This window comes from Opisthocomus hoazin, chromosome 14 (genome assembly GCF_030867145.1).
Source record: "Opisthocomus hoazin isolate bOpiHoa1 chromosome 14, bOpiHoa1.hap1, whole genome shotgun sequence".
Taxonomy (NCBI): Eukaryota; Metazoa; Chordata; class Aves; order Opisthocomiformes; family Opisthocomidae; genus Opisthocomus; species Opisthocomus hoazin.
This window is the reverse complement of record NC_134427.1, coordinates 15246770-15263331: the sequence shown is the minus strand read 5'-3', so window position 1 is coordinate 15263331 and position 16562 is coordinate 15246770. Positions and strand designations below refer to the sequence as shown.

At 48.2% G+C, this 16562-nt stretch overlaps 1 protein-coding gene across 2 annotated transcripts in view; it reads right to left on the bottom strand.

Moving 5' to 3' along the window:
* MAMLD1 (mastermind like domain containing 1) overlaps window positions 1–11415 on the bottom strand; it is an 85885-nt gene extending 74470 nt beyond the window's left edge. Inside the window, exon 1 of one of the 2 annotated variants that reach the window (XM_075435353.1) lies at window positions 11138–11415. In XM_075435353.1, coding sequence (XP_075291468.1) covers window positions 11138–11191 — 54 coding nt within the window. In that variant the 5' untranslated portion in view covers window positions 11192–11415. Of the gene's footprint in view, window positions 1–8038; window positions 8089–11137 lie in introns of those variants that run through there. The other variant, XM_075435354.1, reaches the window with a different exon arrangement.
* Window positions 11416–16562: the final 5147 nt, after the last annotated feature.

The following is a 16562-nucleotide window of genomic DNA, read 5'->3' as shown; positions in this document are numbered from 1 at the left end:
TACTGCTGGCTGGATTCTGGGGGGCTGGGGTAGGGGGGCGGAAGGGCTGACAAGGGGAAAAAAGGAATTTGTAGATGATGTGTAGAGCCAGAACGATTTTAAAGAAAGGGCAATGAAGACTGCCCGAGTCAAGCTTTTCCCAGGTAGGCCAGAGTGACTGGGAAGCAAGCGGGTGAGCAAGAAACAGTGCAGCCTGCGACATTCAGGATTTTCATAATTTATAACCAACAGAAGACACACGCTTCTTCAAAACACAGTGCGCACCCCCCAGCACCCAATTAATGGTGGTGTGTACAGTGAACACACTTACACTAATTGACTGGTCCAATAGCTGTGTCTGCCTCCAAGCATTTCGGGAAGTAGTGTTTCTGCAGCAGTACCGTGCAGAAATGCTTCACATTTATTAACTTGTTTGCTTGTGATTGTTGGATTGCTTCCCCATTCCCAAGGCACTCGGATTTATTCTTTTAGCTTAACGCTGCAAAGTAATCAAATCACTCCGTTACAGCTGACAGACTGTACGAGCCCTGAAGGGAGGGGAGAGCGGCGTCAGAAGAAACATCTACATTTTCTCTTACGTCCTTCACACTTGCCCTAAACTTTACATTTGACTCATCTCTATCTCTGGAATTCAAGAATATTGAACTTTAACTGACATGGGAAGTTATTTGAAGATGCAGGACTTTCACTCAGAATTAAGGCTGATCTACCTTCTGGGATCAGGGACCAAGATTCACTTCTCTCAAAGACTGAAAAGCCTGAACGCGCTCCCCTTCTGCTTCAAGTCAAACACGAGTGTCGCTGCAGCCCAGAAATCATCCTTCCAACGCTACGTAAAGTTCAAACCAACCAACCCATAAATAAGAAGAGGAGATGAGATGGAGGATTCACACATGCCTCCGTGCCCTCCCATCAAATGTGTAGAATAGGTAAGAACAGGAAGACGAAGGAGATGGCTCAAAGAGTCAAGATTAATATGGAAACTGAGAAAAAGGGCATGCCTTTGGTTGGATTTTGACTGTGTTTCTTCAGTGCAATTTATATGCAGCTTCATGTAATTCAGTAGTGGAAAATGTTTAGCACACAACCCCTGATGTGGAAGACACAGATTTTTTTTTTTATTTATTTAGACAAATTCCAATGTCCTTGTCTAATGTCACCCAAAGCAAAATTAGAAAGAAATTAGTGCTTTCACGGTCCTGTGTGCATAAAAATAATTTGAATGATCCACTGCTTAAGGTATGGAAAGGGTCCTCTGTTATTAAAATCCAAACATATATTTCATTTCAGACTGTACTCAAACTGACAGGGTAAAGCTTGAAGAAAATCCCCCACCAGTTTTGTTCTTAATTGAGAAAAACAACAAAACAAAACTTCATGGAGCCTGTGATCAAATAATCTTACAGAGTCTGGACTTAACACACCAACAATGCCAGGCATTTCAATGCAGTAGCATCAAAACTAGATATTCACTGCTTGGTAGTGAGCAATCCTTTGAAAAGGGAGGAACAAAAATTCCTTTTTAATGAGTCACCATTTGGCAGTCAGAGATCAAAACCTTTTGCCTGTATTTCTGACTGCAGGATTGTATATACTTGCTTTTTTTTCAGTCTGTGTGATTTTATTTAAATCAACACAGTTAATTAAAAAAAAAGAATCAAGTTAAAGTAACAGGAAAAGTGAAGTCCTTAAAAGTACCTGACCATCAGCATGGCCTACTGGGTTACTGAAACACTGGATGGATTCAGAAAGTATTTTTGTATATAAATTTGTAACTGTGAAAATCCTAGTAAGATTTAAAGTAACTAGTCAAAGCAACATGAAATTATACTCAGTATCTATTCTGATAACCACATGAAATGAGTGTTGCATAATTATTCTTACACTAATGAAAATGTTTACTTATGAAATGTTACATACTGATCTATGGGCAAAAAGCTGCTCGTGCGTGAGTGTAACCGTGTATGACAAATGTCCTTGTAAAATATTAATTTCTTTACCTTTGCCCAAAACTTAACCTATGAAAATCTGTGGCTGAGAATGAAACATTAAAATACGTGCCTGAGAGTAGATGCCATTATTGTCTTTAAATACTTTCTTTCGCCCTATATAAAACACTGAAGTTTCAGCAAAAAGGGAGAGAACTACAATGTGATGGGGGGGGGTGGGAATATACCTGCACTGGCATTATCACAGAATCACAGAATCACTAAGGTTGGCAAAGACCTCTCAGATCATCAAGTCCAGCCATCAACCCAACACCACTATGGCTGCTAAACCATGTCCTGAAGTGCCACGTCTACCTTTTTTGAACCCCTCCAGGGATGGGGACTCCACCAGCTCCCTGGGCAGCCTGTGCCAATGCTTGACCACGCTTTCAGTAAAGATATTTTTCCTAATTACAGCCAAAGCAAAGAAATAAAACTATCATTCACACTGAGGGGGCTTAGAGTAAGATGTACCTGCCTTGATTTTGAGCATAATTTCCAACTACGTGAAAAGGCCCTAAAGACCTCAGCTAGTAACAAGCACTTATGATTTACAAAATATTTAACTAGTTAAGGATGCTTAGTGTGAAGGTTAAGGTAAAGCACAATTATTCCATTTTACAATGGACAAGTAGGAACCTGGGAACTATTTACTCCAAAAATTGCCTCCACCTCCGGAGGCCTGTGGGGCTACGGATATTCAGAACCTTTGGAAGAAAAAAAAATCCTGACAGTTTTGAAATTAGCATAAGCATTATTTGGGCTTGGCTTCCACCTTAAGAAATCTCCAAATTGTTATATGAAAACTCATAGCCACAAATATTAGAGCAAGGACTTCCAGCCTGCTCCACACAGCTATCAAACAGCCATCCCGGGTAACTACCGATCAGCAAACGTGTCTCCACACCTTACTGTCAGCTCACTGAACCATCCTCTCCCTTACATCCGTTGAGCTTAGTTTATGTTCAATTTACTTGTAGATTGGAAGTTATTAGAGTAAATAATTACAGTAACTGGTTACAGTTTGGGAATTGAGAGAACCGAAGAAAGACTTCAGAGAAATAACCCGATCGACTACTGTAAAGAGAATCAATCATCCATCTCCTTCCATTAGTCTTTTTGGCAATCCTGTGTCACTGTTGTCACTAGCCTGGATAACGATGCCATATTAATTCTCCTTTTGAGAACAAGACTATAAGACCTGACTCCGTAACCGTCTCCTGTCTGACCTTGGGGAATCTTTGGGGAAAGTTTCCCATCAGACGCAGTTCCAGTTTTTACTAAAGGAGAATTACTGAGTTGGGCTCACGCTTTACAACTTCAACGCACGACACAAAAATATACAAACAATCTTCCGTCTCCACTAGAAATAAATCATCAGTACATAACCAATGATTTTGCAGATGCAACCCCACGTGAGAAGTCACATTTTCAGAGTCATTCCAACAAGCCTGCTCAGCGGTGATGGACATGGGGCGGAACGAAGAGACAGCTACTGGAAATTTCTCATGTAACAACAGCAGCTCTGTATTACATCCACCTAACCCGGAGACAGGGCGCGTTTCCCAATCCGTACCTTCCCAATTCAAAGGAAAAAAACCCTTTGTTGTACATATCACAGAAGGCAGAACAGGGAAAGAAGAAAGTCATCCTATGTTTCATAACAGGAACAGACTCCCTCCCTTCCTCCACAACTACTCACTGCTCTCGGCGCAGCGCGAACGGCTGCGTCGCTGAGGGCAGGGTGAGCAGGCAGAAGAGGACATATGGCCTTTTGTACTGTTCCCAAGATGCCGCACATTAAAAAAAAAAAATCATTATCCAGGCTGGAAGGAACCCAAGCCATCTTCAATGTTTGTTTATCGCAATTTGGAAGACTTTGTTAGAAAAAACAACAAACTACTCTTAGACAGGTAATCCTAAACCCAAATGATGGATGGGAATGAAGGAGAAGTCATGCCTTATTTGGGGGAAACTGTGCATTATTTGGGGGAAACCAGGCTTTATTTGGGGGCAACTTTTGCTGCCATGCTCATTTGAGTGTTTCTCTGTAACTAGATATAATTTCTATTACTGTGGCTATGACTAACGAGTTAACAACACTATTTACACTAGTACTGTTGTATCATTAGAAACAACAAGATTATGTACTTTAATTCTACTGCCAGCACAATTATTTTAACACCAAGTGTGTCAGATCTGAGTCTATACCCCCTAAATTAATTTCAGAGTAGTGGCTAAATAAAATGACATACTTCTTTGTGCTTTTGTTATAACACGCTCATGTGCAGCAAACTGTGAAGAAAATGTAGTAATTAGAGGTTAAATTAATCCCTGACAGACAGGCAGCTTAGTCAAGCCGGGCCCTCTTCAGAAAACACAGCATAAAGCTTGCCAGTCTTTCAGCATGAGGCACAAAGCAGAGCCGAGACTGGCAAGTCCCTCACGGCTGCGATCTGACCCAAGGGTAACGCCGGGCAGTCAGAGCGAGTCTTCCAGCAGCCAACACTACCGGGCAGATCTTGGGACGAGCGTGACAGGGAGCTCCGGGCGGTTGCTGCTGCAGCCGCTCTGACTGCCCGGTCAGGACCAACCGCCTGCAATTACAGGCAGCCTTCTGCGCAGCAGAACCGGCTTCTAACTGCCGTGTAAGAGATGTTAATAAAAGCGAACAACGGCACTCTGTTTCACAACATAACTAGCAAGTTACCTTGCTGCTTCTGCTTTTAAGGCAGGCACTGGGCTTGCCTGCCCACCACCGCGCAAACGCGCTGTGCTGTTCTGCAAGCGATCAATAGCTGCGTTTCGGGTAGGCACAACTCCCGAACCTGCGCGGAGGGCTGAGGTGCCTAATTCTAGAGAAAGAGAAACTTCCACGGAAATGCAAGAAAAAACAGTGCAAGACAGAGGAGGCAGCCAGATCACGCTGATGATATCCAGTAAGTATCGCTTTTTCGTGCATGTCAACAGAAGTAAATGTTTTTTCCAATGGCTCTCGCTGGCGGCACGACGGAAGTAGCTGGTTTTCAAATCCCTGCAAACCCAGCCTGTCATCAGACAGGGAGAAACCAACGCTCCGCGCTGTGCCAAACGTGCCCGGGCGTCCCCACGCCGACAGAGCCTGGCACGGGAGCTGCAGACGCTCGGCTGCGTCCGTCCCCTTCGCCTTACGCCTGGCCTCCGGAGGTGGACGCTGCCAAAAACCGGCTTCCCCCCCCCGGGGTAACACGGATGCCACTCAGTAGATTGCCTGACATGGGGTGAAACGATGAGGCAGTTCTCACCCTCCCCCGCGGAGGGAATCTATAGCGTGGCTGCGCCAGGCTGAGCCCCAGCTGTCCCTGCCCGGACGGGGAAGCAGAACAGGCGGCTGTGCGTGGCTCGCCCGGTAACCGCCAGAGAAAAGGGAAAAAGGGGAAAAGACTGCACTGCAATTCAAGTAACAGCAAAACGGGGGGCTCGCAGGGATTGCAGACCCATGTGGGAGTGCATTAACGCCACGGTATTTCCGTACTACCCAGATCATCAATTATTCACAAATTAGGACATGCCTGATGGGGTACTTATGCAACACCTCCTAATCAATAAAACTGCCAAGTCCCTCACAGGGAAAAGCAGCGCAGATTTCAATGACTCATAACACGATGCCTCCCTTTGGACAGGGTACGACGACGAGCCCTGGTTTCCCCCTCCCCAGCCCTGCCACCCGTTCCCAAGGAGCAGCTTCGGTCGCCCCGGCAGCTCCCGCCCAAAACCTGGGTGCACCCTTGGCTTCGGGCACTGGTCCTCCACAGGCACCAAGGGCCAACTCAGGTTCAGCCTGCAGGGACAACATCCTTCGCCCTGCTTCGTCTCCATGTCACCTCCTCCAACAGCGAAAGTAAGCAGGGGGGGCCACACAACAATCCCCATTCCCTACTCAAGGGCCCCATCCTTGAGCCCTTAATTCCAGGATCAAACCTGAGTCTCATCTACCATAAAACTCAAAGGACTTGCTAGGCTGGGTCCGGACAGGAGAGCAACTGGTGCACCCTCCTACCGCCCGGCCTGACAAACACTGCTCAGTCCATCCCAGACGCACACCAAAGCAAACTGCTCTAAAGAGAGCTGCTGCTACTTTGCAAGTAGATGCTGCACAAAGTAAGTATTTTGCTCTTGAAGGAAAGCAGTGACTTAGTAATACATTCTTTTCCATTTAAAAAACTGTAAATTATTATCACTGAGGAGGCTTCCCAAGAGGAATGAAGACTCTTCACAGCTCATTTGCATTTGCTAGTTATCCCTCTCCGACTGCACCACTCTCCGGCAGCGCAACTGGTGACTTCGAAAACGATGGAGTCATATCCCACGAGCCACGAGCCCTGCTTATGCTGTCACCCTGAGATATACTTTCATTTTGAACAGCGCTAACAGGCTGGTCCATCACAACTGCAATGAAAAATATCTACCAGAAGACAGGGCCGTAAAGTGAAACCTCTAACTGACAGGGACTTCAGTTCTCTGTGCAGAGCGCTAGCTGTAATAATAAAGAAGGCGGGAAGGGGACTGTGATGCAAGCACAGGCTGTTTTGCGAAGTTTCCCTTCAGCTGCTGGCAGCCCTGAAACGGGTTACAGAAAGTTAAAACTGTGTTACTGATCACTGTCTATTCTGCACGGTTGTTGTTTGTTTGTTTTCTTAAATAAACCAGCACCGTTCTTTTGCTATTTTCATTTAAAACAACACTCCAGTATCTTCCAGTATCAGGTCCAGTCTGAAAAACCACTAATGAGGGTAGTACTCAATGCGTAAACAGTTTTTTTCAGATATTTGTCAAGCAATCGCCTTTTCGAGTGCGCGCCTTTTGTGGGTGCGCAAACCAAAGCTTACTACGAGCACACCACGGTATCGTACACATTTGGCATTTTACAGCAACGCTCTGAAGTTCCCCTTCAAAATTACTGGCAAGGAAGGAAGTTCTGCATAATTTTAGCACTCCACATCTGAAAAATTAGAACAGTCCCAACTGTTCTTTGAGATGTATAAAAGAACAGTTGAAAAACTTACAGTTGACTGGTGCTACCTAGGTTACCCGTCAATGGCATTGAAACTGGTATATTATTAAGAGAGGTGTATGATGGGAATTGGTTTATTGTGCTGATCCATAGTAACCAGCTCCTGTTCGTCCATCATTTATCTCCCTCACCAGCGACATATGGGTTTGTCTATTCACACTCTCAGCATTCTCTCTGCTCCAACAAACAGTCAGCCTTTTCTGCTGGGATAAGGAGATTTTTTAGTTACATCCATTATGTGCGTATCAACATTTATGGCAGGAAGATAATTGCCAAAGAGCTCAGGGGGATAAAAGCTCCCTCTTTGTAACACAAGCCCCCTTAAAAAATCAATATTGATATAAAACAGTTCAACGCAAAGCCTTGGTGTGTCTTCTCTTCCTTCAGTTCAATTTTTTTTTGTTGTTGTTTAACATAGCAAGTCAAACTGGAACATCAGGTAGAAAGCCTTCGTAATGAGTTACACTACTGCTCTTCCCATAGAGGAAAAAATAGCATTGTACAATATTAATTGTTCCTCAAAGAAATGAGTGGCAAATGTGTCAGACACAAAGAGGGTTCCTTGGAGAGGCGCCAGCATCATTTAAACTGATTTAGCTATCTTTATTTGGAGACCATACCAGTTACTAATGAATCGTAACTTCTAGTCACCTTCGCCTAAATGTTGAAAAATGCTGACACTCAGAAACAGCGAGCGCGAGGGAATAATGAAAACCTGGGGATCCTGCCTTTTTCCCCTATTTAAGGAGCTCAGACAACCTTCTACTGCTCCATCCCCCAGTTTGGATAAATCCATTTGTCACAGCTTCTGCAAGATTTACTTCACTTTCCCATGGCTACGTACTCATAAAAGTTATTTTAAGGCGACTTTCACCAGAGAAGCAAGTAACATAGAACATTTATTGATTAAATGACTGGGAACCAGTGAGTTGCATTGTACTTAACCTACAGGACGACTTCGGGATTTTACTTACTGCTCTCCTTGCCCTTGTGTTACCTTCTGCCTTCCGAACTTCTGTCTCTCTCACGAAGCCAGTTCAGTTCCTAGGTCAAGCCGTGTCCTACAGTCGCATCCAGGCAGGTAGCAACCGCTCAGGTCAGGGCAAGGGTGTCAGCCCCACAGCTTGGATCACGAACTCTCGCAGCACACCTCCCCGCACCTTCAGAAAGCGGCTGGTACAACAGCTCCCTGATCCCATTTTAAATCTCTGAATGCTGCCACATTGTAGCATTCATAACAAGGTCAGTAAAAAGCCCAAACCAAACACACTGTATTTATAAAACACTTCTACCTGTGTAACAGTAAGGCATACAAAAGAACTTAAAAAAATGTAACCGCCTCCTGCAATTACTAATCCCCCCCCCCAAACCCTTTAACAACTACCTACAAAAAAAAAACCCAAGAGACTTTGCAGGTTTGAACTACTTAACTACGAGGGACTAAAAGTCAAGCCCTGTCAATATTTGCTTTTCTGGTCCTGAAGTATTAGTTAAAAGGATTAAAAATAGAGATGAAAAACCTCAAGTTAAAAAAAAAAAAACACCCTCAGAAAATAAAAAGCTAAATTAAATTTGAGCTGTTCGATTCTAAACATTAAACAGCTTTTCACTCACTGTTCCGCGCATGTTACCTGCCTTGCAACGCATACTATTTGTTTTTTATCCCTGAGCAACAGACTATTTCCTGGTTGAGTTTAAAAACTCGGTGACGTTCCAACTTCAGCCCACACATGTGTGTCACTGTCAACGTCAGTGGCAGGAAAACATTAGAAGTCACCCCTTGCTAATGCTTTCCTAACATGGAATTTCCTTCTATCTGGCTCCCCCAGCCCACCTCCTCCTTTCAGCCGAGAGCATCCTTCCCCCACCGCTCTCCCCCCCCTTCCAAACATACGGCGGGGGGGGAGCACTGGAAATGGCCAGTGCCAGCACCAGATCGCCACTTTTTCAGGCGCCAGCGCGTAGCTCCCTGCTCCCCCCGCCTGTCCCCGGGGGGCCCCCCCGGCCGAGGGGGCTTCTCCCGCCGCTGCCGGCAGCCCCCCTTGCCCCCGCTGTCACCCCCCTCTCACGGTAACGCACAGGAACGCGGGCCGGCGGGGACAAGCCGCTACCGGCACACGGGGGACTCAGCCGGGGGGGCCGCGGCCGAGCCGGGCTCAGCTGCCGGCGGCGGAGGCAGCGCGCAGCTGCTGGCTGCGGCGGGTTCAAGGCCGTCCCGGCTCCCTCTCTCCCGCAGGCACCATATGGTCCAGCTCGCCCGGCAGCGGCTTTATCTCCCCCTCGGCTCGGCCCGGCGGGGGGGCTCCGGGCGGGGCAGCCCCCCGGGGCAGGGGCATCACCCGGGGATTACCGCGCCGAGCGGGGAGACACCCCCGTTATACAACTGGGGGAGCATCCCCCTCCCCCCCCCCGGCGCCTCCGCCCCCGCTCGGGGAAGGGGCCAGACGCCGTTAATCTCCCCGCTGGCGGGGCGGGGGAGGGACTGCGGCCCCCCCGCTGCCGGAGGAGGAGGAGGAGGAGGCAGGCTCTCCGCGCAGCGCCCGTGCCGATGGCTCCCCGCAAGCGGCCGGTGCCCGCACGGCTCAGCTGCTTCCGACGGGAAGGGGCGAGGGGGGCCCGCGGCCACGCACCGCGTCGGGGGGGCGGCCCCGGGGGGAGGAGATGCCCGCGGGGAGCGGTCCCGGTGCCCCGGGGGGAGCTTCCCGTTCCCCCGCCCCAGCGGCGCCTCCCGGCCCCGCTCCCCCCAGCCGGCGGCACCGCGGAAAACAAAAGCGGCCTTTTAATTTGTTATTCGGGGGGGGGGGAAGCGGCGTGAGAGGAAACCAAAGCCCGTTTTTTTTCCGAGAAACGGCCGTTCTCCCCGGGATCCCTCCGAGTCACCCTGGTGACAGCCCCCCCGCCAGCCCAGCCCGAACAAAAGCCGCGGAGCCCTCGGCCCCGCCGCCCCCCCCGGGCCGAGCACCAAGGGAGGGCGGCGGAGGAGGGGCCGGGAGGGGGGCTCGCCTGCTGCGGGGGGCGAGGGGCAGCCCCGGCCTGAGCGGGAGACCGGGGACCGACGGCAGCCAGCGCCTTGTTTACCCCGCAGCCGCTCCGAGCCCCGCTCTTAAATCACAGGACGAGAAACCAAAACAGTTTAAGTCGTGAGTCAGCACGCGTTTTATTTCAAATACACGCACAGCCGCGGGGAGAGCGGCCAACGCCGCGCCCGCAGCATCTCCCGCACTTTGGGGCTGCCCCCGGACCAGAAGCGCGCACACACACACCGCACACACAGACACCACGCACACACACACCACGCACACACACCCCGCACCCTCGCCAAGGAGGAGGCTGCGGGCTGGGCTCCGCACTCTTTCCAGGAACACCCCAGGGCTCCTGCTGGGCTCGGCGGAGCCTTTTGTTCGGATCCCGCCGCTGCACCCTGCGCCTTCCGACTCCGAAAGCACCGCGCACGCCGCCGGCAACGCAAACACCGGGAGTTATTGCGGGGGGGGGGAGGATTTGAACAGTCCAGAGCAGCAGCCGCCCCTCTACGCGTGACACCCTCCCGGAGGAGTCCCCCTGCGACGCTGGGTTTATCCTTCCCTGTCTGAGCTAAGTTTAAATGAAAGCCCGAGCTGCCCGCCCGCCCGGCTCTGCTCACCGGGGGGGGCATCCTGGGGGCTCCCCCCGCCCGCTCAGCCCCGGGCCGCCTGCCTTCCACCCCGGCCGGGACTGGCATCCTCCTCCTCCTCTTCCTCCTGCTCCTCCTCCTCCCCGCGTCGCCAGACGAGCGGTGCCACGAAAAACCGACGGAGCGTCCCCCGCACCGGCCCGGAGAGCACCTTGTTCACCACCATTTTAAAGCCCGGGGGGGGGGGGTCCCCGGGCTGACATCAGCTCTCCCCAGACGGCGGGGGGAGATGATGACCCTGCGTTCCCGCTCCCCCCGGCGCAGCCCCGCACGCCCCAAGCCCGCACTTTCTTCGGCCACGGCTGCAAACTTTGGGTCCCCGGCGCAGAGCGGCTCCGGCCGGCGGCTGCTCCCGGCGCCTCCCGGTCCCTTTCAATCAACTCCTACTGCTCCAGTCCGCATCCGATTCCAAACGCTACTTACTGGAATATGTGGCTCCATGCGTGGTGCTTCTACCCGCTGGGAAACCAGCAGCATCTTGGACTGGGGATCAGCCGGCTTTTAGATCCACTTTGGCTGTCTTCGGCGGAACCCGGCGCCGCGAAGGGCTCCGAGACTGTTTTCTCCTTTTAGGTTCCAGACAAGTTCATCCTGGCGTTGCAGTTTGCTAATGATTCACTGTCTGTCTCAATCTGCTCACTACATTTCCATCAACCCACAGCTTCCTCACTTAGAAGGTGGAGTTTGTGGGGTTTAAGTTACTGATAGGCATATCTAAGTGCTGTGTCACTCAAAGAGGAGGAGACACACACGCTCGCTCGCTCGCTCGCTCTCTCTCTCTCTCTCACACACACACACACACTCTCTCTCTCTCTCTCTCTCTCTCTCTCTCTCTCACTCACTCACTCTCTCACACACTCACACTCTCACACGACCGGCTCGGGCTTAAAGGGGAAGGAACACTTTCTTCTCTTCAGGAACTGGAAACCTCGCAGATCCACGGGTTTTGTGTTTGTTTATTTTTTTCTTCCGTGCATGAGGGCGAAAATCATGCAGCCTACGGACAGTGTTTAACAGCAAAAAGCTGCTTAGCATGGTTAGCGCCTGCTTTGTAGAGCTTCGAGTTCATGTAGCACAAAAGTAGGGTAGCTCAGAAAGATACTGGCAATTAATGGATAATTTCTTTTTTTCCCAAATCACTGACAAGATAGCCCGGGGCATGAAGTGGAAAGGTTTGAGTTGTTCTTAAAAAAGCGTAGTTTCCTGGCTCTCTGTGCCATTATGAGACTGTATTCAACACTCAACACTCGCAAAAGGGTTAAACTTCTCTCACACAGGTGAACCCAGGTTACCCAGAAGGAAACAGTAGAGTTGTTTCATTTTCCCCCTTTGTGCTATGTACGTGTATTTTTGAAGGCAGATACAATTCTGAATAGCCCCTGTAAAACCACGCACTCTTCATATAACTATAAATGTTCTTGTTACAAGCTGCAATCTCTGAACATTAATTTTGACAGACCATCAACTGAAAGCTGAGAACATATTCAGACTGGGACAAGCAAGCTGCAGGCAGCTGGGAGAGCATGCCAGGTCCACAAATAATTGCTGGTATAATTTAATTTCATTACCTTGCTAAATCAGTACGACTGTCAGTCCTGTCCTGATACACTTGAGATGCTAGAAACCCTCTCCCGGTACACTGACTCAATGCATGAGATGAGGAAGACATAGTACAATTTCTAATAATGTGTCTAATTTTTTTAATCATGCCTAAAATAGTAGTATTAGTAAATTATGCTGTATAAAATTAAGAAGAAGGTTATTTGAATAAAACTCAGCTACTGTATCCAAATACATACAAGTGGAGCCAGAATCTGGCCTCACTTTCCGGAAAGTTTTCTGCACAGCAATCATCTTCAACTTGCAGTTAACTTACAGAGCAAACCCATCTTTGTACCCCAAGTTAATAAATACCATGAATGTCACTTCAACAACAGAAAAAAATTTGTTTTCACCTTTGCTGAAGCCTCTAGCTTTCCTGTGACTGCTGTAACAACGGGCCCACTCCCCCGAGCAGTATTTGTGTTACTTCAGTTTGGATTATTTGGGAGTTTATTGCTTTGCTTTTCTAATGATTTTGCCTTCTATATTATTTAAAATTACTTCAATGTATTTTGTCCATTGAAAAAAAGAAGCACAAAAATAATAAAGCTGTATAAGTGTGAGCACCCTGAATTCTACAGACTCTGAGGGCCAGATCTCAAAAGGTTTTGGTGTCAAAGGAGAGGCCTATGGACACCTGATGTTTGGGTTTGTTGGGCTGCCCGGATGGAATCTACACACTGCTTGCGATGCAGAGGCTCTAACACAGTGTGGGATCTAAAAGAGCCAACGTACTGGGCAGAGTCACCTAAAATGAGCAAGCTCAGTGGAGACACGCGTTCATCATGCGTGAGTTAAGCTCCACCTGCAAGGAGGTGCCTCTGTCTGTCCAGTATGCAATCTCTGGAACCCTCCCCTGAAGGTATACGTGGGTGTGTAAGGGCTCCCATCTATCTGCTTGGAGTTTTTTGGATGGAAATATGCATGTATGAAACGTGTGGGACACACAGGGGTTCCCACATTCCGTGAATATACTGGACCTACTGACGACACCACGACCAGATGATGAGTGCATGGTAGGTCCATGTCAGTTCTCCTATGCAGCATGTACAGTGCACACTAGTCATTTGTCCAGAAGTTTTGGACAAACCATGTCATTCATGACTTGCCAGACATCTGAATTTCCTGACAAACGGCAAAAGTCCTAATGGCTGTCATTTGCTTTGTTCACTTCATAAAACTAGACCGAAGGACTTCCCCAAAAGGAAGACAACAGGAGTAGGGTGTAGAGGAGTCCTGCCTGTACCTGCTCGTGCAGCAGGAATGATGCTGTTGTCTTTAGTTGTCAAGGGGATCTGCTTGCCATGTCGTGGTTTGTGTTCGCCTCTGTAAGATGGCATCCGCTCTCTGATGGAAATCAAACTGAGACGAGTACTTTTATCAGTTGGCTCGTCCACAAGAGAACGGTGGCAATGTTCCCTTTCTTTGAACCTGCCGGCTCCGGCTGTGCGAGGCCTGGAGGTCTGGATTCCGCTCCGGCAGCTCGGTGCCCGGCATCCCCGTGCTGCCGAGCGTGGGGCTCTGGGCTGACGGGGCGAAGCTGCGAGCCTGGGAGCTGGGGGGGTCAGCAGCGTCACAGCGAGGACGGGTTTGGGTGTACGCAGAGGCCTAATTCCAGGCGGCGTGAGCTTTTAGCAGAAAAGTAACGCCCGTGCAGAGATCACTCATTTTCAGCGATGGGTAATGGTTAAGCAGGGGATTTCAGTGTTGCGATTTTGGTCTTTGGTGATTAAATTACGAGCCCTTTCTTCAGGCGTGTTTGCTGCAGCCGACCTGGGGGAATCCCTGGATGCGCTGGAATCAATGACAAAACTTTCATGGGCTTCTTCAGGGTAGTATTTTATCTTCCTAGGTTGGGCCTACCCTAAGCAAATTGCAGACTACCTTATTATTCTGCTTCTGTCTTATTTTGAAAAAGTGAGCTGTGGGATTCCGAAGAAAAGAGGCAATTTGAAGGGCATCAAGGCTGTTGTTATGGCCACAGGCTGAGGCGTGCCAGAATGTATCCGACTACGTCAACTGCTTCCCCCAAGGCTGGGCATTGGACCCAGACCTGACTGGCTGGGATTAATAATATTCTTTATCAATTTCACAGTAGTTTGCCGTATTTTACTTATCGTCCTTAATATCCATAGAAAATATAATTTGCTTTGTTCCTTTAATAAAACTAGCATAGTTTCTTTCCAAATAGAGATGTCTTATTCAAAAGCCAAGCGTCTAGGAGCTGAGAAGTTATAACTGTGTCTAAAATACTACAAACTGATGAAAGGAGTGCACTGAACTGTATCTTTTCTGAAAAAAAAAACCCAAACCGGGCAAGAGCTTGTCCTGTACTCCATAGTTCTTGAAAAAGTGGTATTTTTTTACCTGTCTAAGGAGAACTGTTAGCTGGAAAGCTGCAATGTGCTGAATAACTGCCCTGTGTTATGTTCACCAGGTGAACGGATCACGTGCTCGGAGACGATCTTGCTGAGTTGTGTGAGCAACAGGCTCTGCCAATACGAGCTGGCCAAGGGCTGGAGAAAAGATTTCCAACCTACAGGTTGGTGTGAACTAAACCTGCTAAAAACTGAGCGTCCTGACAGCCTTAATGCTGGGACTCTGTTCTCCCAGGAGAACCGTGCCCGGCTCCCAGCTGGCCTTTGGCTGTTCCTGACATCAGTCAGGACAGCAAAGGTCCCAGCAGACAGGGGCTGCTCCGCGGCACGTCTTCTACGCTGAAGGGAAGCAGCGATGGAACAGTGCAAGAACTCACCACAGATTCACTGAAGGATTCACAAATTTGTCAGCGACTCAGAATCAGATGGATGGAAATCATGTGATGCTTGCTACTTGCATGTTTCTGACCTGAGATCAGGTAAAGTCAATGGCCTGGGCTGAAACACACTTTGAGTGTATGTTTACTGGGAGCTAAAACGCAAAGCAAAGCTCCCAGGGAGTAAAATCACATGAACTACAACAGATGTACACAAGTCTTCATAAGCTAAAACAAGAGTTTGCCCTGACTCTGCCCAAAATGCAAACCTGTAGCATGTGAGAACGAGGTGCAAAATTCAAGGGGCGATGTGTAAACTGGGATGTGGATAACTCCATCCCACAACAAAGATAACTATTAGGCCGAACATAAACTGGTTGATGAGGAAGAATATAAAAAAAAAAGATGAAATTATTCCTCTGATAGAAAGTACAGAAAACCCACACAACTCCAACTGTGTTTTCTTTCAAGAAATGAAGGCAACTGTGGCATAATCACAAGCCAGTGTAATATAAATAAGAATATAAGAATTCCCATCAGATTGAAGGTGCACCTAACCAGTATTTTTCTTTAGGATATCAGTGATTTCCATTTTCAAAAAGCACTTAATTTAACTGTGGAGATCATTACCATGGATGGATATTTTAGAATAAATGGGTTCAAAAGGGATGGAGGGCAAATTCAGCAGCGGCTATTGAACATGAAGGTCTGGACATGACCCCTGGTTCTGAACTACTAAATGCTGGAAGCTGGCAGGCGATACGAGGGGAGGAAGGATTCTCTCTGTCCATGCCTTGTGTACAAAGCAGGTTCTCTTCTAAGGGTCCAGTAGCAGCCACCCCAAGACACGGATACTGGGCCTGATGAACCTTAGGTTTGACGGGTCAGTACTGCATTTCTCCTGCTAGACTGGACCAGGGCTCTGGCTACTTCGGCATCTCTGACCACGGGCAGTAGCCGATGCTTCAGAAGATAGAAAAGAAACCTTCACTGAACAACTGCAGGACAAACTGCACATAGCAGTGCGAGTTTCTTAGCAAGTTTCTGCCTAAGGACAGACAATTTGTAGCTGGCTGATGCTGAGAACTGGGAGGACTCGTGTCCTTTGTGTAATTCCCCCATAGTACACTCGAGTTTATTGGGGATGAGATTTCTAACTCATGCAAACTTTCAATTCATTTCTGAAACCCATTACCCTCCTAACATTAGTAACATCATGTGTTGAGTAAAACAGCATCTCCGGATGTTTCCGAATGTGTTTAATTGGATGTCCTTTTTTTCCTAGCAAAACTATATGGGAAAAACCTGAAAACAGATAAATTGAGTCAATAAACAATTTTAATTTCCTCAGTAATGCTTGCTACATTAAGTAATTTTCTAAGTCATGTAGAAAAACATGTATAATTGTTAATGTACCAGTTCTGATTTTTAAAGAAACATTACTTTTAGGAAAACAGGAAGTTTCAGGAAGAAGCCTGTGTTTGTGAGCAG